A 23,213-nucleotide genomic window follows, 5' to 3' on the forward strand; every position below is an offset into this window, starting at 1 on the left:
CAATGCATGGGGATTAATAAAGTTAACCATTTATCTTCTTAGTGTATTATAATCTGTGTACTGCTCCTCCCTCCCAAAGGAAATTGCGGTTTTATTAATTACAGTTCACACAGTTTAATTACAATGCAGTTTGTTTTAGTTTTTTTTCCTCCTAAATTTCACCTGCAGTTCTTTTAATGTCACCTTTTCATCTGCTGCCTCATCACTGTATCAGTCTATAGTGCCGAGTCATCCTGACTGCAACAGTGGTGGCTTTGTTCTTAAGTTGCAGCTAATTGCTGGCTGGTGACAAGCTCTCAAAGGAGTGTGAAATGGCTCGAGGAAGGCTGCAGGGTGCTATTGTGTTGATATACACAGAGCTGTACCACAACAGACAGCCAGAGCTCCAAAAAGGACAGCTCTCAGTACAGGTGTGAACGCACTCAAGACGCATTGAGATCGGATCCTTCAGACCACATTCAGAGGTGGTCTGGGCCACAAATAACCACATTCGTTTAGCAGTGTGTATGCGGATGTGTCCCGGGCCACATTAAGGACCGCCCACTCAACTCGTGTCCCGTTGGGATCCGCGGAATGAAAACGGCCTCTGTGCTCTACTGTATTCTGTTGGTACAAGTGTATTTGATTCAAATATATCTTATCTATAGGCTACATAATATACAGACTATGAAACTACGCACAGGAAGTGCATTATTATTATCATACTGTCGGAGATGTGTCTGTGTTTTTGTTCCGCTGCGTTGCATGGAGCTGACGCCCGCCTGCTCTCTCTCCTCCCCGGCTCTCTGAAGCTCTGTAACCCCGCTGTTGTCTGGCAAAGGCAGCGGTGCCGGCGGCGTGCGCTGAGGTCTTTGGGGACCACACAAATTCACGAATATGTAGGATATTACTACAGACATTCCTGTAATATTATGTCACAACATCTGCTGTATTAGCCACATGTTTACCACGCATTTATTTGAGTGGGGAAGTGAGATCGGATCACAAGTGGCCACTCGAGACGCATGTGGAAACGCATTCTAATGCTAGCTGTGAACAGACGTACTTAAAGCTGTCCACTTGTGTTCGTCTCACTCAGGACGAATGTTAATACCAGGCCTGAACAGGGCCATATAGATGCTATCAAGTCATGTTGAGAGCAGTCAAGATGAACAGTAAACACACTCGAACAAATAAGCCGGACTGGTTATCTGCTACTGATGACCTACTATACTGTTATTGGGGAGTGACAGAATGTAATGACAATGGTTTTTAATACCTTTTGCCATTATATAATTATTTTTCTGGTGTATTTTGCAGAATCATATATTGTTGCCTGGTAGAAAATGTTCGTGGTCTGGTACCGGCCCATGGCCAAAGGCTTGGGAACCATCAACCATCATTTATGCATAAAAGTAAATAAATTACATCATAAATTTGAAGAAAAAAAAGAAATCCAGAAACAACGATCAGCTGGAAACCACAGTAACGCTTAGGAGCTTTTCAACTCTTTCCTGTGTTTGTTGATGTGAGGTGACAACACCGAGAGAAATGACTAACAGGAAGCATTCTGCTGTATGTTGGTGTGTGTTTGGTATGGTACTCATTATAGTCCTGGATCTGGGACTAATTAGAGCAACGCAGGCATTCCCATGGACAGGGCTCTGTGTGGATGGACTTGTCGACAGGATGGACTCTGTTGGACTTAGCATACTGCTGTTACAAGAGTTGAGACATATTAGTTGGCTGGCTTTTTCTCGGCAAACTTCCTGTTTACTTGGTGATCAGTAGTTTAAACAATCATAGAGCTTTAGGTTTTAATATAACCGCTAGTGCTGCTGCTTCAAAGACGATATCGTTCATATCATAGATGGCCTTATCTTGATTGCATTTTGAAAAGAAACCAAAGGGGCATAATGTTCACATATGCTGTTAATTACTGGAGCGGGTAAGCAGAAACAGAAGTGGAGGCCCACAAGTAGGCTAGTTTGTAGGAGGAAAGGCAGTATGACATGGTTTGAGTGTAGAGCCCTGTGTTTCTCTAATGCTCCGTGGTGTGATGTCTGTATTTATGTGTGGAGTGTAAACAGGACGTTTTGTATCCGAGTACGAGACGGCGCTGAAGTGGTGAACAGAAAGAAGACAATAGCAGAGAACTGCTATTTTCTGAAGCGTTCCAGAGAGAAAAGGATTTTTTGGCCTTGGATGATGTTGGAAGATAAGGATGCATTTTTTATATGTGGCCAGCTCCCAGGTTGGAAGGAGGTTTGAGGGTTTCTGGACAATATTTGTCATTGTTTTGTGTTGTTAATTGATTTCGAACAATAAATATATATGTACATTTGCATAAAGCAAGCATATTAGCCCACTCCTATGTTGATAAGAGTATTAAATACTTGAGAAATCTCCCTTTAAGGTACATTTTGAACAGATAATGTGTGATTCATTTCTGATTAATTGCGATTAACTATTGACAATAATGCGATTAATCACAATTAAACATTTTAATCGATTGACAGCCCTAGTTTTTAATACAATCCTATTGGTTGTCTGGCAAATACATTATTACACCTATGGTTACCGGGATGATTAGTGCAGGAGTGGGTGTCACACAGTTCAATGTCAATAATAATAATTGTATTTGCATAAAAAGAAAAGAAAACAATCACAAATATAAAAACAAAAACTCAAAAAAAACAAAAACATCACCAATAAATCAACCAAAAGGTAGAACAATTAAAACAATTAAAATAAACTTAACATCAGGTGGTTGCACAACAGAGCTTTATAACAACGTAAACACATAAAAATGTGACTGCATTAATGTGTTCAATGTTGCAGCTGGTATATACACTATATATTAACATATTATTCTTCTCTATACATACTGCATCCTGTTTATATTCAGTTTTCCCATCTGAAATACTGTCTTCAACTAAACTACAAATTTACATTAACATTATTATTTTATATTCACTCATGTTCATATTTATTTTAACTGCACTATATTTTAGATTATCATTTTGCTTTTATTTGTGTGATTTCCCATTTTATATATAAACATATTTAATGAGCATTGTTGAAGGAACCTGAGACCAAAGATTTTCATAAGCCAATAGGGCTGCAACGATATAAGGAAAATATGTGATATGCGATATCAGAATGCAGAATTTTTTCTGACTCAGAATAGTTTTATTTCATTCATGAGGATTATATCTGACAGATTACAACCCACTCAGTCCTTTTTGCCTGCAGAGATTCCTTTAAAGGACCATTACAACTCATAGTTTTCACCTGCCAGAAACTGATTGCAGCTCCTACTTTGTGACAGAAAAGTTTTTCTACCTCAGAATGGTTTGATTTCATTCATGAGAATTATATCTGACAGATTATATCCCACTCAGTCCTTTTTACCTGCTGATATTCCTTTAAAGGACCATTACAATTCATAAAATACAGTTTTCACCTGCTAAAAACTACATTGTCGCGATCGCGATAACGATATTGCTTGCGATAATTATACAGATATTTAAGTGTACTAAGTTCTGCCTCTTTCATTATACTGCTAAAAACAACAAATTATTGAACAAATTGAACTGAACACAAAAGGCACCAATAAAAAAAGAATAATTACATTTTAAAGTGGAGTTTTCTAATGATACTCTCTTTCAACTAACTAAAAAAAAAATCCTTGATTGCAATCTTTCGCGATGTGTGTATCGCGCAATTTGACATTGGGATTGCTTTGACAAATAGAGAACCTTGGAGGAGAAGTAGAAAGAAGCAGAACATGGAAATACTCAAGTAAAGTACAACATTTTGAGTACAGTACTTGAGTAGATGTACTTAGTTACAGTCGGGATACAGAGCCCTCTAAAGGCAAATGCAGAATATACTCAAAAGGAGGTGTGACAGTCAGTGAGGAGTTCCTTTCAGGCTCTACCAGGACTTCTTTTAAGAAGTTTGTGGGTGGTGAGGAGTTATCACTCCTAGCTGTTTAGGGAGGAACATTTAAATGGGAGGTAAATTTGTGACTTCCTGTGTGGAGCCGATTTTCCCCCAGTGTTCATGGTGACCAAAAAAGTTGGTAATTGGGGTGAATTTATAAAGTGTGGGGACTTGAGGAGGTTGAATGTGTCTTGGCGAATTAGTGCGGCTGGATTCTCATCAGACAAAACACACGTCATGGATCACACTCCCTTCAGTGTGGAGGTTTTATCAGTTGTTTGGTTTGGACCACCTCTTGAACTGCATTACATAAATTGTATAGTCTGTTAAAGCGAGTGAGCGCCCCGCCCCTTCCAACCCCTCTACACACACTCAGAGGTCAAAGGTCCACTAAAAGCTTGTGAAGCTGCCAGACCTTTTGTGTCTCAGTTTGCATATATAAGATGTTTTGTCACAACGGTTATTAATCAAGAATATATTTCTGTGGAAAAACAACAAAGTCTATTTTTTTCATTTCCCAGAAGAGGAACGGCTTGTGGATGTTTTTAATCTTGCTGAATTCCAACATGTGCCTGGCCATCGTTTTTTTTTTGGATTAGAAGATATTTGGAGCCAAAGGCAGTGTTGTTGAGTCTGTTCATAATTATCCTGTTAAAGTGTCCCAGGATGTGTTCTCATGTTTTATGGTGCATACTTCTCTACCTGTGTAACTGTCTTCTGAGGGGCTTTTTTTTGTATTTATGTAGGTTATATTTGATGCTGGATCTCTCTCACATTCCTTCTTAACTTAATAGAAACAGCGTTACGGCTCTGTGCAATGTGTCCTGGATCCTGGATTATTCAGCATTAAAGCAAATTGCTGACGTCAGGTGAAAACCTTTTATTTCCACGATGTGGAGCTTATAGGAAACAAAGAAAAACAGCTGTGTGTTAGTGATGCAGGTTTTATATGAAAGCATTTAAAGCTGGGCATACACTGTACGATTTTAGCCCGTTTCTGGCCCGAATTTTGAGCCGCCTGACTCATTTTTGAGTCGGACAGCTTCGTCAGGCATTGTTTGCCGTGCAGAGCACAGGGGGGACGGAGGACCGATTAACTCCTCCCGACCGGCCGTCGAACAGTAGGATGAATATCTGACATGTCAGAAATTTTGGTCGGCCGACCACAGGCTCTCGCACAGTTGAAGCAGAGCCACGAGCCGATTCCCCAACGTCAGAACCCTTTTTTCTTTATTTTTTTTACAATAATCAGTGCGTAGCTATCAAGATAACAATGTAGACTACAATAGATATAGAAAGCTTACCTCCAATTCTCTCTGTAAAATGGACAAGCCATACTGTCCACGTCTTCTTCGCCACAGCGAGTCCATATAACGTTATGCTGCCGTCTCTTTTTTTTAGACGTCTCAGCAGACAGGATGACACAGATGATCAAGGCAGCACGTTTCTGCCTCGTTAGCATTGTGACCCGTACAGACGTCTGGTAGCAAAGAAACTTTACCTGCCTCAGAGCTTTCAATCGAATCTTTATTGACAACGGTCAACAGCCAGAATGGACCGCAGCAGCCGACCGGACCGAACAGTGTGAGCACATAAATCGTGAGCTTTGGCTTTAAATCGCAAACGATCTACTCGTACAGTCGGAGTAGGAGTTACACAACAACATTTCTAAAATCGTACAGTACATGCCCAGCTAGGCACACGGTTTTGTGGTTTTTCAGTGGACTTTATCTTCAAGTACTTTGTGACATTTTGCTTTATAGTTTGTATATTGTCCTGTAAATAATGTGTTGAAAGGACAGCGGCCGTGACCTGAAATACCAGGAAAACATCAGTCTGTTGTAGTGGACCACTGGAGTTAAACACATGATCATCAAAGTGAAACTGGGGATCTTGGATCACTATTCCCAAGTTCAGCATATACAGAGTGAAGGATATGTGTGTGATTTGAAGGACTATGGGCGTTACACAACAGTTGGCCAGCAAGAAGACTCCAACGAGATTGGACTAAAGTAGTGTTGACAAAAGAGACGGGTCCCATTTGGTTACTTTGTGTTGATTGATTCATCTGTTGAAAGTGAAGCATATCTGTTCATGGAGACAGATGAGTAAAACATGCTCTCTGTAAGAGGTGGTTGGCCTTTACAGTCTCCCATTGGTCTGTGGAAATATGTTAACAGCAGGGTTGTCAAACTAATAGCCTGTCCCTCCTCTTACAGCAGATGCTTTGTTAATCATAGCTCAGAGACGGGGGCCTAAGAGGAAGCGTAAAAGAAAATGGGAGCAGAGTTTGTTCACAACTAAAATCTCAGTAATATTCTGCTGCGTCGTACCTTTCAGCTTCATATTTATGCTCTTCCCCCAGTCTGTTTGGGTGAAGGAAAGAATGACTAAGAGTTGGTTTGGAGAAAGATAAACAACTGACACTAGAGCTTTGTTTTACATGCATCCAAAAGCTTTTCTTTTTTGTGGCTGACCCTAGTTTTTCCACAGACCTAGCTTGGTATGCACACGCTTATCAGAGAGCCAATAAAATGCAAATGACTCAGCTCTTCCCCCATCACGACCTTCAGTCTCATTTATTGTCTTGTCTTTGAGCCTCCAAATGGCCAAATATTTGAAGGGAAGTGCCTCCCTTTTTATGAGATAGCTATTGTTGTTCTAACTCAGTCACAGGGATGGAGTTACCCCTCTGTAAGCCGCCGCCGTGATGAGGGCTCGCAAGGTGGGAAACAGCATCAGAGCCAGTAAAGGAGAATTTCCATTGCAGGCAAGACGTGATACAATCTGACAATCCAGAGAGTGCCATGATACAGTCATTATGGCAGAAAGACTGTCGTGTTTATGTCTAGATGATAGTGATGGAGCCTGTGTCACAAAAGTAGTCACATCTGGACATGGTTTGTGTTTGAGAAGAACTTCACCACCATCACATTTCTATCTCAGGAATGCTTCCAGTGCAGCTGGAAAAAAGCAAGCTCTTGGTGCATGTTTGTTAAGATTCAGCAGTCTTATAGATTCACATTTCAGATAACTGTAGTTAATACAGGGATAAATGAGGCATTTCCTTATTAAATATGTGCATACATTTCCAGAACAGAAATGAGAACATCGGATAAAGCCAAGTTCAAAAGTCCTGTTTCATTTTTATAGAGGGAATTTTGGGGGAATATCTCTGGGTGCGCCCAGTCCGACTGTTATCAGGCCATTAAATAGGCGTTATCAGTCGCTGTAAGCATCATAGATGTGGGTCATTAGGGGCCTACTATGCCTACTATGTTGTAAAAGTGAAACTCAAAAGCAACACGTTCTAACATGTAAAACTGAATGAAACGTCACATTTTGAACACAAACAGAAAGGCTTCTTTAGGTTTAGGGAAAACTACAACTTCTTTAAGTTTAGGCAATAAAACTACAACTTCTTTAGGTTTAGGCAACAAAACTACAACTTCTTTAGGTTTAGGCAACAAAACTACAACTTCTTTAGGTTTAGGCAACAAAACTACAACTTCTTTAGGTCTAGGCATGAAAAACTACAACTTCTTTAGGTCTAGGCAACAAAACTACAACTTCTTTAGGTCTAGGCATGAAAAACTACAACTTCTTTAGGTCTAGGCAACAAAACTACAACTTCTTTAGGTCTAGGCATGAAAAACTACAACTTCTTTAGGTTCAGGCAACAAAACTACAACTTCCTTAGGTCTAGGCACCAAACTACAACTTCTTTAGGTCTAGGCATGAAAAACTACAACTTCTTTAGGTTCAGGCAACAAAACTACAACTTCTTTAGGTCTAGGCACCAAACTACAACTTCTTTAGGTCTAGGCATGAAAAACTACAACTTCTTTAGGTCTAGGCAACAAAACTACAACTTCTTTAGGTCTAGGCATGAAAAACTACAACTTCTTTAGGTCTAGGCAACAAAACTACAACTTTTTTAGGCAAAAAAAAACAGTTAGGTTTAGGGAAAACATAGTGTTTTGGGTTAAGTCAGTCAGCGGTCGTTAGAGGTCGCTGTTGTGTTCTTTTATACCTTCTTTTGGTGATCTACCACGTGAATAGATGACAAAACCTACTAGTGGGTGTAGTAGGCCCCTATTGACCCTCATCTATGGGGCTTATAGTGACTGATAACGCCTATTTAATAGCCTGACAACTGTCTAATCGGCTGGTATGCTTCAAATGAATGTGGGCATATTTGTGGTCGTGCCCTCCTACAACGTTTAAAGGGTGTGGAGGGAGGAGGTTTGACACAAAAAACTAAGTTTGAAGCGTAGGTATTTGAAGCCACAGGTATTTATATCAACCTGATGAATAGAACTTCAATATTCACTCTTCATTTAGCTCCTGGTTTGGTCTTTACTCCGGAAAGAAGTGACTGAGCCAAAGAGTAAAGTTGTGGACTGTCAAACCAAAATAACAAGCTGAAAGAGGCTAAACCTTTCCATAGTGTTGACGAGAACTCTACAGTTACATAGTGATCAGTTATATTGGAAAGTTCACACCATGACTCCATGCATTACACAAACAACTGACCTAAAGCCAGTGGGGGGCAGCAGTGTTTTTATTTGTGATTATTCATAGACTCATCTAGACCCAACAAGGTCACAGAAGGTCAGCATTGTTAGCCACTACATTGTTAACACACCGATGCAATACAGCTAAAGCACTGACCGTTTCCAATCTAATTAGAGTGACAAACACTCAACAAGCTCAAATTTTAGAGAAAGAACATAGTGTGCATGAGGAAATTCAGGTCTGGTCACACACATCGGCAGCAATGAGCAGACAGAAGTGTTACTAGTATCTGAAGACAATGCAAGCTGAGCTCTTCAGGATCTCGGTTCAATCTGAACTAGAACAACTTGACACACAGTGCTGAGCAGCATCTCAAATCTTCAGGTTCACAGCTTTCAGATGATGTACACCACTTCTATGTGGCATCTACTGATGACCTGCTATCTCCCCCTAAACACCCCCTGTACCTCTCTAAAAAAGACAAAAACAGGTCTATTGTGTGTCTCAGAGGGTTAAAAGCAGATGAATTAAATACATAATGTCTATGAGATTAATTAATAGTACAATACTGTATGTTATAGTTATAAAGTAGCAGAAAAAATCACGTTATTTTTCTTTTATTTGACCTGTTTTGTGTTGGAGCCGCATAACAAAGTGAGTGAGTGCACGGTATGTAGCTTCAGGGCAGTCTGGGTTGTTTTCACCGGAGGTGCTCCCATCAGATACGCTGACCCCGAGCTTTTATGAGGGGTCATAATTTCAGGGCATCGTCTGTCTCTTCTTTCACAGTTGAGAGAAGGTGTGTGCTGGACGGGACAGGTTAAGAGATTTGTTGCAATACCGGAAACACTTTCAAACATGTGGCATTCAGACTTTACAACCCACTCTTAACTGGCTTGGGAAACTAACTTAGGATATCTGCTCTGATTTTTTTTGTCTTCATTTCACTCTCCTTCCCTGATAGCTCAGTTCCACCAGACAGGACATTGCTTGAGTCAAATTAAGTTTATGGAGGGCTAGCTCACCACGTCTGTCTTCTGCTTGTCCTACGTCTGCCATTCCTGTTTCAACCAGTAACAAAGTGAGGATGGTATGCTCAACCCCCATCTCAGTTCTGCTTCAGCCACTGACTCAAATCAGGGAAGAGTGAAAAGATAAAGAAGATCTTTTGAAGATTTAGTTTCTTGGCAGCAGTTTGTTGTTTGCTTTGTCCGATAGGGACAGCTGGCTGCCAGTGATCATGTGCGCTAAGTTTTATTGATATCGAAAATATAACGTTTGAGGCATCAGAATTTTTTTTACCAAATTGTTGGTGTAAGATTTATTATTTTAATAATAAATAAATATTCTGATAATTTTCAAGATTTTTTTTTACTAAATTACTGGTGTACGATTTATTATTTTAATAATAAATAAAAATTTGTATAAGTAAAATATATACTTTTTTATTTATTTGTTACATTTTGTTTTATATAGTTAGAAAAAGCATTGTTAAAGTCAAATCTGATGTTGCCTTACACACAAAAGAACAGTGACTTCCACACAGTGAGGCATACAGCTTATTAATTAAACACTATCGGATCGGTAATCGGTGTCGGCCGATACCCAAAGCCCAGGTATCGGTATCGGGACTTAAAAAGTGGGATTGGTGCATCTCTAATTTAAACCATGTAGAACCAAACCAAACCATACCTTTATGAAACAAAACAAACATTACTTTTTTGAGAACAATCTAGGGATGTATGTAATGATCCCATTAATATAAACCCTCAAAACAGCCGTTCGGTTCTTTCTTTCTAAGACAGCACTTGTCTGTGTAACTGAGGAGGCCCTGAATAACTCCCATGACAGAAAACTGAGAGGCTGACAAGAGTGAGAGAGACAGAGGAGGCACACAGCGCGGTCTGAATTGGATATCTAGAAGAGGGAGGTTGACCAGGAATTGACTTGTTTAAACGGGGGAGATAATGTGCGCCCCTCAGGCTACACTGACACCAGAGCAATATATATACAGAGTCTGAACGGCATCAGGTCAAGTGCCAGATCAACAGATAGAACGCAGCGTTTGTGCTGATACTTTGAGAGCAGAGAGAGAAGTCTTTCATACAACACAAGCTAGTGTTGGAGGGGCTGAATAATTATAAGAAGCATGTACAACTAATCAGGGTTGTAACAGGATGAGATTTTGGTAACACTTTATTTTACAGGTCTGCAAGTTTCATATTAATTAGGTGATAATTAGCAAGTAACCTATTTGACATTTATTTGGAATTACTGCAAAATTACCCCAATATTTACCTCAAAATTTATAAAAAATTACTTTATTATAAATATTATTTAGTAATTATATTCCACTATTTCCCAATAGCTGGTAATTTATTTAATAAATTTCCAAGAAAAGAATAGTTAAGAAAAAGTTAAAAGTTAATTGATATGTTTTATTTCCATGTCTGATGATAAATAGATAATAATTAGCAAATAAATTAATTGAAATGTCTTTAAAAATCTCCCTGAATCATTACATCAGCTACCAGGTTACATTTGTGTAGACAATAAGTCACACAATGGTGAGATTTGTGCTGAATCAGAAGTGTCTTCTATTAGTTTTCCTCCTCCGATGAAGAGCAGCGCACAGCCGCTTCTCAAGCCTAAAGGCTCTATTTTAACCATTATATGCTATTTTAGCATATAATTATTAAATAATGTTTTTTATAAAGTAGTTATTGATACATTTTGAGGTAAATATTGGTGTAATTTGGCCAAGATACTGAACCCCAAATTGCTCCTGAAGGCTGTGCCATCAGTGTATAAAGTGTGAATGCTGACATGTAGTGTAAAGCACTTTGAGCGGTCGGAAGACTAGGAGGGTGCTATATATATGTCCATTTACCATTTAAACTTCAAAGCAAACTACATTTGGCAGTCTCAAAGCATGGCCACTTTAATGTGGTTAAATGTGAACACTATTCCTCTAAGCTTTGGCCTCCATTCACACTAATAGTTAGTTTCCACTGCAGGTATTTTAACAACCTGCAACCTCCCTATAACCTGAACTTTTAAGAACCTTATGAGGACTTGTTACGGTGTTACTTCCTGTGTTTCACTGTATTTTACAGGCTACAGTGAGACCTACTATTTTTTATTTTTTTGTTATATCCACTTCATGCATTTACTTTTTTTCCCCTGCACTATTTGGCTGTGTTGTATCTCCACATCTGTCAGAAGCTGAGGAATCTTTTGGCCATCTTTGTTGTAATATGATTTCACATCTGTTCTACATGTTCGAATGTGAGAAGTTGGGATGAGAACATCTTGACTATTGGCAGCAATGCCACCAAACTCTGAAAGTATCTCTACCTCTATCTAGTTCTAGAAACTTCCACAGAAGAACGGTGGAAACATAAGCAGAAGTTGTGTCAAAATGAAACGTCAAATATCACTTCTTCACTTCCAGTTTGTCAGGAGTTAAGGGTAAGAGTCACTGAGGTGCCCTTAGTAAGCTGCACAGTGTCACCTAGGGGTGTAAGAAAATATTGATACACTTGAGTATCGCAATATTTTGTTTTATGATACTATTTATATTCTCAAAAACACTATAGAGTTTTAATTAGTAGTTTAAATGCAAAGTTTTGTGTGCCTCAGATTGCTCCAAAAGTAGTGCTATGATGTTGGATGTTACAGGGACTGTAATAAATGCAAATGCAGTTTTACATAAAAAAGTTTTTAAAAAAATACTCAGATTTTATGCATATGGCGTTGTGTTCTTAAACAGTTTTCCTAAAATTAGATTTAAAAAATCTTGCTTTCAGTATCGCAACATATTGAATCGCACCCCTGTATCATGATTTATATCGTATCGCTAGATTCTTACAGCCCTATGGTACGTGTCCACAGGCTCCGTGCTTTCCACGCCCCCCATTCATTGTCTATGTAAGCAGCCGCGCAATGCATTTTGGTAGCGTGGCGTCGCGATTCGAGAGTCTAGGCGTCACGACGCCCGCTCCTCATTTGCAAAAGGTTGAGGGCTCGTCTACTTTATGTAAATCACGGGCGTCCGGCGCGACTCGCCGCCTCTCAAAACTCCCGAGAATCTTTTAAAATAAACGTTGTCGATCCAAAATAAAGACAGATTCAGCAACTGCATGTCTTATTTCTCACCTCAAATGTTTTCAGAAACACATTTCAGTGAACTATTTTCGTGAAATAAGAGAAGAAAGTTTCCAAACGAACCTCCATACTGATTCCGGTTTGAAAGCTGGGAGCAGCAGCCAATGGCGGGAAAGCATTCGTCCAATCAGGTGGGGACAGCCTTGTGTCTAGTGACAGCCCAGCAAGCGTCCAAAACGCCCCTGTGGACATGTACCATTAGTGTCACCTCTTTACCATTGTTACCCAGCTATCTAACAGAGGTAACTCCAGTATGAATATGTATTGGCACTGTCAATCTCAGCAGGACGTGCTTCATTAAACATCCTTCACCACGTACTCCAAATGATTTAAAACAACATAATGGCTGCTTGCAGCTTCATAACACTTCATTAAACACTCACATTCTTGGAGAGAAGAAAAGCAGTAGCTGAGTTTTAAGCCATGTTTTCCTCTTTCTTGACACTCTGTGGTTATTTGCTTCCGTGCATTGAGCTTCAACTCGGCCAGCAACATCACGTCTGTCTCTAAAGTAGCTCTGCCTCCAAGATATGTTTGTATAACTCCGATCTGCTCTCTGCGAACTGTTGAATCAACCCCTCGCTGAAAACTCGGGAGGAGAGGTTGTAAGTGAGGGCAGAGAAAATGTAGAGGGGTGGAGGATGGGGAATAACAGAGACAAAGGTTAGAGAGGCAAGAGGACACACACACACACACATACAAGCAGTTTAAACAGGAGGGAGAAGGAAAGTGTTGAGGTGTGCCAGAGGGCCCTCTGTCAAAACCCCAGTAGATGGAGCCGTGGCCTGGCCTCTCAGCTCTCAAAGGGCCCTTTCATGGCGGAGGCAGCAGGCTGTTGGAATGCAGCAGCCAGCAGTCTTATTCAGCCTTGGATGGAAAAGCATCCTATTGCCCCAAATCCCTCATTTTCCAAGGCAGGGGGATACATGTAATCAATCACAGCCACTGTCTGATGGGACGCCTGTAACCAGGCTTTAGGAAGCTCAGCTCAGCTCTTGTTTGTCTTGGTTTTCTTCTAGTGTAGGCTACTGTCTAACAAAACCTGAGTTTGATATGTGTGTTACTTCACTGTGTTGTGGGGTGCAGGGTGTATAGGGGGGCTCGATGGCATGGTAGCAGCTTCTTAACAAGACTAGTGGCCACCAGAGGCTGCAGCGTTTCATTACAACCCACAGTACAAGCGTGTTAGAGGAAACAAACATGAATAAATATGTATTGAAAAAGTCGGTAACACTTTATTTTACAGCTCTGCAAATTTCATGGTAATTAGGTGATAATTAGCAAGTAACCTATTTGAAATTTCTTTGGAATTACTGCCAAATTACCCCAATATTTACCTCAAAATGTATCAACAATTACTTTATTATAAACACTATTTAATAATTATATGCTAAAATAGCAAATAATGGTTAAAATAGGGCCCATAGGCTTGACAAAAAATAATAATAATAGAAGACACTTCTGATCAGGCACAAATCTCACCATTGTGTGATTATTGTCTACACAGATGTAACCTGGTAGCTGATGTCATGATTCAGGGAGAAGTTATTTGCTAATTATTATCTATATACCAGCAGACATAGAAATAAAACATATCAATTATGCCTGGAAATGTATTAATAAATTACCAGCTATATTATATATGAAATAGTGGAATATAATTATTGAATAATGTTTATAATAAAGTAATTTTTGATAAATTTTGAGGTAAATATTGGGGTAATTTGGCAGTAATTCCAAAGAAATTTCCAATAGGTTACTTGCTAATCAAAACCTAATTACCATGAAGTTTGCGGACCTGTAAAATTAAGTGTTACCTTAAAGTTTGTTAATATGAGCTTTCTGTCACAGTAACATGATGGTGCAGCACCTGGACACAGTTTTATAGCAGAGCAGCATTTTCTTTGATATTGGAAGGTTTTGATGACAGCTCTTGATATGAAGATGTATCTGTACCTACTGATGATATTGATTTTGTGCCATTTATGAATAAGATCATTTAAAAGCAGAACTGGAGCATGAGAATGACAAAGCTATAGCTCAGACATCACAAGCTCTGAATGGGACAACGGTCAAGATACCGTCCAAGTAGTGGTCCCAAGAGAAGCTAGGACTGATGAGGGAACCTCGTAGAGTTATAAGCATTGCACTTTCCTGGAAAACCTTGGCCATCAGCTGTTTTAGAAAAGGAAAGAGGTACAACGACCTCCAAGTCCAAAGGCTGACTGATGCTCTAGTCTAAAAGTCTTTGGTTTGACCAAAAACAAAACCATGACTGGGATTAGTGATTACTGTGTTAACTTATTAGTGTGTTGTAGGCGTTAGTGTATGACAAGTTACAGAGGTCTATGTGTAAGAGAATACAGTAGAAACGTGAATTAAAACAGAATGAATTTTGGGGAAAAAATCTTTAAAAAAAATCTATTTATTGTTGTAAAAATGTAATGATTGACAAAAATATATTTTGTGGTTTTTATTGTTAATAATACATTTAAAAAAGTTCACAAGCAATGTGATTTTAATACAGGGCTTAAGGCAAAGGGGGCAATGGATCAATCAACATTTTTAGCAATAGATGAAGAAAAATTAAAACAAAAGAGACAACGGAGACTGAAAATGATGGAGTCAGCTTACCCAAATGTTTTGCACATTGCTAATAAAAAAAAGTCCAAGGAGGGACTTCAGATCTGGAGAGAGATGCTTAGCAAATCCAAGTATTTTATTAACCGGATCCAAAACAGAACTCCCCCAACTTTATTGAAATGCAATACTGAACCACCCAACCAATCAAACAGACAGTTTGACGATAGAAATTATTGAAAACGTTTAGTTGTTCTCAGTGTTATTTCATGTTCTTTCAGGAACAGATCACTCCGTGTTGTTTCCATTAAGTCCATTTAGTTCTTTTACTTCTGCAATAAATCTGTAACAGATGGGAGCAGCGGGCCGAGTGTGAACAACGGAGAGATCAAACAAAGACTTGTTTTGATGCCTGTGCTTCGTCCATGCATTGTGCTCATAACTATTAAAGTTGTTTAGCAGACATTGCAAAGGCATTCCCGTTCTCACTCCCAACTCGTCAAATACCGCCATTTGGTAAGTGGAAACCGACGCACGGAGGCACCTCGTAGCAGCATTATGTGACGAACCTGCTTTCAACTTACTCCAATGTAAACCCACCCGTGGTGTTATTCAACGGTCAGAGCAAGTAATGTAGTATTAAGAGGGTGAGAGTCCGCTAAGGGCGGGCAAACAAACGCAAGACTTCCAACCAGGAGGACGATGTTCATGTCCCGTGTGAAACTAAAAGTAACCTTGACTTATTTTGTCACGTCAGTCTTTAGTCACGTGACTCGTCGGTATCGTCAGTCCTGTGAGTCACGTGAGTCGCTAGTCAGTGAACTTAACGTCAACCAAGACCGTGTCCTAACCCTAACTAAGTGGTGGTGTTGCTTAAACATAACTTCCTGTGAAAACGGAAGTTTATTTTGAAAGGATACTAAGCATGTAATGAGCGTATATTGAAAAGTTGTCCCCGGCCCGTCCAAAAGTAACGCAACCACTGATCAAGTGGCGGTATTTTACGAGTTGGGAGAATGTGTTGTCTAAAAGTTAGGACTGGTCAGACGTACTTGCTTAATATCTCAGAGGACTATGCTTGACATTCGTCTGTGGTGAATACAAATCCAGCATTTGCATCTGATGCAGAAATATTCAGTGAAATAATCCACCCATATCATTCTGAAGGAGACCAGTCTCCGTCTCTCTCGCTGCCGACGTCTATGGGCTGGATTAAACTCCAATCTAGAGGGAAGTGTGGCTCCTGAAAGGAATGCTGTATGGTTTTTGTTCACTGAAGTCCACGGCACCACCAATTTCCTCCACCACCACATCTGTCAAGCACATGCTCTGTATCACAGGGAAGGAGCAGGAGCCATTGCCAAGTCAAGTCGAGCTAATAGCCGAAGCCATACGTTGGGTCTGCTCACATATGCGCCTGATCCTGATTAGCTCCCAGGGAGAGCCAGGCCCAATCATACAGAGCAGCCAGAGTATCTATTACACATATTGCTCATAAAAATATATATGTATTGTGTATATCAGAGCAAAAACCCAGTTTGCCTCACAGCTGAACTGAGAGACGTGGCAGAGAACACTGAAACAGTCGGGCGTTGATGTCTCAGTATGCTTCAAATACACAAATTACCAAATTAGTTTGTTTAACGTAACCCTTTAAACAGACTAGGAGATGTAGTCGAGTATATATGCTGTCAGTGGCAGATGAAATCTTAACTTACAGTACAATTAAATGTGATTTAATTTGTATTATTTGATGCCTTACTATTGCCTTATCTTAAGTATATAGATACGATACCCTTATGTGCGTCTCTGCTCTTTGCAGATGATGTAGTTCTGTTGGCTCCATCGTGACCGTGACCTTCAGCACGCACTGGGGCGGTGTGAAGCGGTCGGGATGATAGTATGACGCCGGAAAATGGTGGAATGCGCCTTCCAGGTTGGGAGTGAGTCCCTGCCCAAAGCGAGGGAGAAGTATCTCGGGGGTCTTGATCACGAGCGGGGGTAAAATGGAGCGGGAGATGGACAAGCGGTTTGGTGCGGCGTCAGCAGTTATGAGGGCGTTGTACTGCACCGTTGTGGTGAAGAGGGAGCTGAGTCGAAAGGCAAAGCTCTCGATTTACCAGTCTATCTACGTTCTGACCCTCACCTATGGTCATGAGCTTTGGGTAGTGACCGAAAGAATGAGATCACAGATACAAGCGGCTGAAATGAGATTCCTTTGTAGGGTGGCTGGGCTCAGCCTTAGAGATAGGAGCTTGGATATCCGGAGGGAGCTCGGAGTAGAGCCATTGCTCTAAAGTGGCCAGCTGAAGTGGTTCAGGCATCTGATCAGGATGCCTCCTTGAAGTTTTCCGGGCATGTCCAACTGGTAAGAGGCCCTTGGGGTAGACCCAGAACACGCTGGAGAGATTATATATCTCGTCTGGCCTGGGAACGCCTCAGGGTTCCCCAGGAAGAGCTGGAAAACGTTGCTGGGGAGAGGGACGTCTTGAGCACCCTGCTAAGCCTGCTGCCCCCGCGACCTGGCCCCAGATAAGCGTTAGACAATAGATTGTCTCTCATGCACGTAGCAGTGCAGTACTGCAGATATTATTGCATAACACTGAGAAACTAGAAGGGCACCCGGTGAGCGCAGGACTTCGCCACGGCCAGTTTCCCAACTCGTAATGTTAATGAAAGTGAAAAATCTTCCTTGGCTCTACATCCGTCCACCAAGTTTCATGAAAATCGGGCCAGTAGTTTTTACGTAATCCTGCTGACAAACAGACAAACAAACCGAATGAAAACCTCCTTGGCAGAGGTAATAATATAAATATTATTGCAGGGGAAAAAAATGATTCTCTGATGGAGCTCAGGACTCAACTGAGGATAGCTTAGTTCATGACTTTTGTATTTTTTATTATAAACTTTTCAGCCTCTAAGGGACCACCACCACCACCCCAGAGTTAGACGTCTTTTATTTAGGCTTTAGTTTTTAACTCTTGTATCCTCTCTCTGTCTATTTCTGCAGCTGATCCAGGTCTGTCCCCGGATACCGATGGTCTGGCTGAAGCTCAGAGTGGAGCTGCACCCACAGGTGAAGGTAAGATAAATATTTTATCATTTAGTTTTCATTTTTATGTTGTATATAATGTGTTTAAACCATACAACACTTTGTCACCTCTTCCTTCACACAAGAATGTTATAGAAAACGTATATACGGTGGTCATGGAAACTCTCTGATTAGCTCTGTATCGCCCACTTGAGGACTGAGGAGTTGTTGGAGGGATGAAGGGGGTCAAGTACGAGGGGTTGGGAGGGCATGCTGAGTTTGTTCACCAGGGTCGCACATTTGTGCCGGTCGGGCCAGACGTTGACGTTTGCGTTGCACGGACCATGTTTGGGGACCAGAATTAACCGCCCACACTGTTCAGTTGTGTGACATTATTCATTCCTTTGGTAAATGGTTGTTGTAGTTATGAATAAACTGTATATTGTGACTATTTAGCCGTGGTGGCTGCTGCTCAGGTTAACCAGAGGTGAACACTGATGCTCTTCATTTGTGTTTATTAACCTGGCTTTTCATGTTTAACATAGTTTTATCAAGCTGTTAACGGTTTAATCTTCAGACACCTCATTAATTACACTTTGTTTGAGAGGTCTGCCCACATGTATATTGGGGTTAAATATGATTTGACTGTAGTGATGTGCAGATCGTGTGCCCCGTGGTTACCGATATAAATCGTACAAAGTGTCTGTGAGTTGTCAGACATGTTTATAGTGTCGGCTGCTAATCTAAAAAAAATGATGTTATTCCATTAACTGTACAAATTGTTGACGTTATTTTGTCATTAAGAGTGGCAAACTTATTAATTGCTTAGTAATTAATTAAGCGTCATTATGACGTTTTCTTTTTATTGTAAACAATGTCTTTATTTATATGTATTTATACATATGTTATATGTATAGTTGGAGTTTCCCAGAGTCATCTGTAGAGAAGCCTGTAGTATCATGTTTCTGTTGAACACTTATTTTTCGATTCGTATATACATAAGAAGGAAAACCCATGCTACCACGGGGAGAACATGCAAACTCCAAACCGAAGGGCCTTGTGTTTGAACCCACAACCCTCTTGCTGTGAGACGACTGCGTTACCGCTGTACCACCGTGCCTTTCCTCAGTCAGTCCGTCCTTCAGAAGTCAGCGTTAGTTAATTCATGGCACCAATCAGGCCTATCAGCTGCATATTAAAGGTTTGTTAATGTTCATGCCTTCTGGTTTGTAAGCCCCGTCCTCTCAGCTTAGCTCTCTGTCGTGCAGCACGGTGGGTGTTCAGCGTGGACTCCTGGCCCCGGAGCATCAATCATTTTCATAATTTAAGGGTAGCGTCAATACTGCTGCAGCGGTGTCTGTTTAATACCAGGGTAGGGAAAAGGAATGTAACAATGTGAAGACATTGACCGTCACGTCTCCGGGGACTGAAATGAGCACCGAGCAGTAATAGTTTACATGAACGTTTTGGATTCATTCTTTTGAAGAGAAAGGAAACTTTGCAGAGCTTTCTATGTAATTATTTTTTCCTTGTTATAATCATTATTTTAGATGTAGTTTCAAAGCACATTTTTCGTATATGCCAGTTATTTAAGTGGTAAATGTGGTAAGGCTCTGACCTCGTCGCTCCCCATGAGGAAGTGACAAGCTCAGCACAGCAGGGAGAGGGAAGTGATGGTGCTTATTACAAAACAATACTTTTTCTATGAGGAATATAAACATATTTCTCTACACAACTTAATTTATTAGGAAAAAAAGCTTCTTAAATGAATCAATAATTCATTCATCCAGTTTTCATTCAACCTTTTATTTGAATCATCATTTAAAATGATGTCCAGAGTACAATAAAACTAAAGAATAAATACACACAGAACATAGTTAACGAATCACAAGAAGCAATCAGCCAGAAGATAATAGAACAATGTTAAAAACAGTTGCATTCAAGAGCGGAGTAGTTTGTAATCATGGATTTAAAATCACCTAGAGATACAAATGTGGTTAATTATAATGTTTTTATAAAAGTTTTGAACACCAAAAACAGTTTCCCCAAATGTATTGTTTGTACGCGGGACTTCAAGCTTTAGCCGATCACTTGAACGAGCTGAGTAATGACTAAAGGACCAATTTAATAAGGACGTGATGTATGACGGCAAGTTGCCGTTAAAGGGCTTTATAAATAAATAAAAACAATGCCTATCACGTCTTACTGTTAGAGATGATGAGTAGAATAACGGAGTGATAAACTGAATCTAACGGTGAGCAATAAGTTCTCAAATGTCAAATGTTTGCTAAACACAAGCAAGTATGAGAACTTAGATAAAGTAGATCAAATAAGATAGGATGAAAATAGTTTAAAATTGATGATTTTTTTATTTAAACCCGGAACACAAGATAACTAGAAGTGCACTCAGAGAGAGCAGACCTACGCCAAGGCAGGTTTCATGAAAACATAACCTCCTTCCTAGGCCTTCGGCCTTGGCGGAGGTAATAAATTCAGAGCTGAAATGGAGGCTGGAGCCTCCTCAGCAGCGCATGAATCTGCTGTCCATCTGTCGACATGAGGTGGATGATTTGTATACTCTGATAGCTACAGGAAGAAAGGATTTCCTGGGGAGTTCTGTGGTGCATCATGGTGGTTGTCAGTCTACTGCTGAAGGTGCTCCTCTGCGTGACCAGCACATGGTGGAGAGGGTGAGAGTCTTCGTCCATGATGCTCCTCTCTGACACCACCACCAAAGAATCAAGCTCCTCATGCCAGCCTTCCTAATGTGCTTGTTGGTGTTCACATGATCTATTTCCTCTGTGTTTGCTGTGTGGTTTGTGGGTTTAATTGTCCCACAACAGAGCTCTTCCAAACAACTCTTAGATCTCCGACTTCACAAGCTCTTATCAGCACAAGAATGCACCACAATTCTGCAGCTGTCTGAGACCAGATGCTTTTCTTTCCCCCCCCCCCCTAAATCAGCTTGTTTGATTCAGGATTTTCCCCTTTTATGAAGTTAGGTTAACTCCAACGCAACCACTTTTGGTGTCACTAGGTGCCCTGAGCAGTCATTTCTTAGACAAACAGGCCGGTTGTCCGAGTGGACCGAAGCTCTGGAAGCTTGCCAGAGAGCTGGCTGTGAGAGAAAGCAGCTTTTCATTGCCTCTATCTCTTGGGGATAGGACTAATCAATCAAGCACTTTGGCCTTGATATTTGAGACTGTCATGCCTCCATAAAAGTACCTCACAAAGTAGCTTTTGACCAGGAATGATGATGTTTGAATCTCCCAGTGGGCTATTGAAATTGGGCCCAGCGTGCATGCAGGCACACCGCCGTTACTTCTGCAGGATTGCATTACATTCTTTGAGAGAGTGGGGATTGATAAGACATTTGGAAGTGCTGATTCACGACAATACGGCCATGATTGGGCAAAAACACGTATTGCTGAAGTGTTAAATGTAGCCATAAGATTGTAATCTGGACTAGGCTCCATTTCCCCCTGGTTGAAGATCTGTTTGCCATTGCCTTGCAGTATTTTGCAGCAGTGCTGTGTGTGCTTCAGATTTTGATTCCTCATCCACACAGACTGTCATTATACCAACACAGCTGACACAGGACTTACTTCACTAACACCATTTATATAAACAAATGAGTTAATTGAAATGGCAGGGGTCCTGGAGGGATAAAAACTGGGTCCAATGGTATTAACGGGCCTGGGGGTGTCGAGGAACCCAGGGTGTGAGAGTGGGCTCTTTGGATATTGTTGAGATGGCTGTGGGTGTAGCTGTGGTAAGATTATGATGACCAGCGGCCAAGGATTTTGATGGTGTGGTCAGAAATTCCTTTCATGGATGTGTTGGATGCTAAAGGAATTACCCGAGTATAGTTTGTGCGAAATACCTGCCAAAACCATGCAGTTTTATGTATGCAGTATAAAAGTGTTATTTTCGCTTATTCTAAAATGGTGTGTTTGAATATTTCTGCATACTGGGGTCCCTAAACAGTCTTGAATTACATAAATTGGGTATCACTGTAAAGCTGAGACTCTTGTGGAGCCAATGAGCCCAACTGTATTCATGTGTGATGATGTTAGTCCCCAAAGTAGCTATTTCATTGTAGTGAGACCATTCTTTGAAACTTGACCTCTCTGTATAAAATGACCTGTGGTGACCTCTAGGATAATCACAGCCTCATGAAACTTTACAGCCACAAACTAGAGACCTGGAGCATTCAGAGGATGGATGTCTTTCCTAGGTAGATTGACAATAAGGGGGGACTTCTGAGCAGTTTACACAACAGAAGTGCTCGTTATCCAATCGTCGAAAAATGCAATTCTTGCAGCAATTTCAAAATGTCAAAAGTTTTTGAAACCAAATCACAGCATGACTTTTTCTATGGTGTTCCTCGAAGTCTTGGTGTCTTAATGTGGTATTTTGGAGAGATTATTGATCATTTTTATCAATTCTTGATTGGAAAAAATGGTTAAATTTAGCACTAAATCTGTGTAACAAATGGTATCAACCCAAACATTGCAACTTATGAGACATGATAGAGCATGGGGGTGGAAATCATATACTTCGATCGTAATGTTATAAACCCTTATACAATTTTACAATTAATTTAAAATAATTCATTAATTAATGTTTATATCTGATTTATGACTAGAACAACTTGACACACAGTGCTGAGCTGCATCTCAAATTAATCTTCAGGTTCCCAGCTTTCAGATGATGTACACCACTTCTATGTGACATCTACTGTTGACCTGCTATCTCCCCCTAAAGAACCCCTGTACCACCCTAAAAAAAGACAAAAACAGGTCTATTGTGGGTCTCAGAGGGTTGAATAAATCCGAGTGTCATCACAGCAAAGCTTTGTGAACTTAGTTTAACGAAAACAGTGCTCTGTAAAAATGATGAAATGTGTCTCTGGGCTTTATATTTTCTTCTCTGTGTTCTTTTGTTGGTCCACTACTATTAGTACCACCTGTCTTTAAATAACATAATT

The 23,213-nt window shown here is 40.4% G+C and overlaps 1 protein-coding gene across 1 annotated transcript in view; it reads left to right on the forward strand.

Moving 5' to 3' along the window:
• The window catches only part of ror2 (receptor tyrosine kinase-like orphan receptor 2), a 42,238-nt gene that overhangs the window by 7,994 nt on the left and 11,031 nt on the right, over positions 1-23,213 (forward strand). The window contains exon 2 of the mRNA XM_074618125.1: positions 18,203-18,274. Within this exon, the coding sequence (XP_074474226.1) occupies positions 18,203-18,274 (72 nt within the window). The remainder of the gene's footprint in view (positions 1-18,202; positions 18,275-23,213) is intronic.

The sequence above is a fragment of the Sebastes fasciatus genome, chromosome 19, assembly GCF_043250625.1.
Source record: "Sebastes fasciatus isolate fSebFas1 chromosome 19, fSebFas1.pri, whole genome shotgun sequence".
Lineage (NCBI taxonomy): Eukaryota > Metazoa > Chordata > Actinopteri > Perciformes > Sebastidae > Sebastes > Sebastes fasciatus.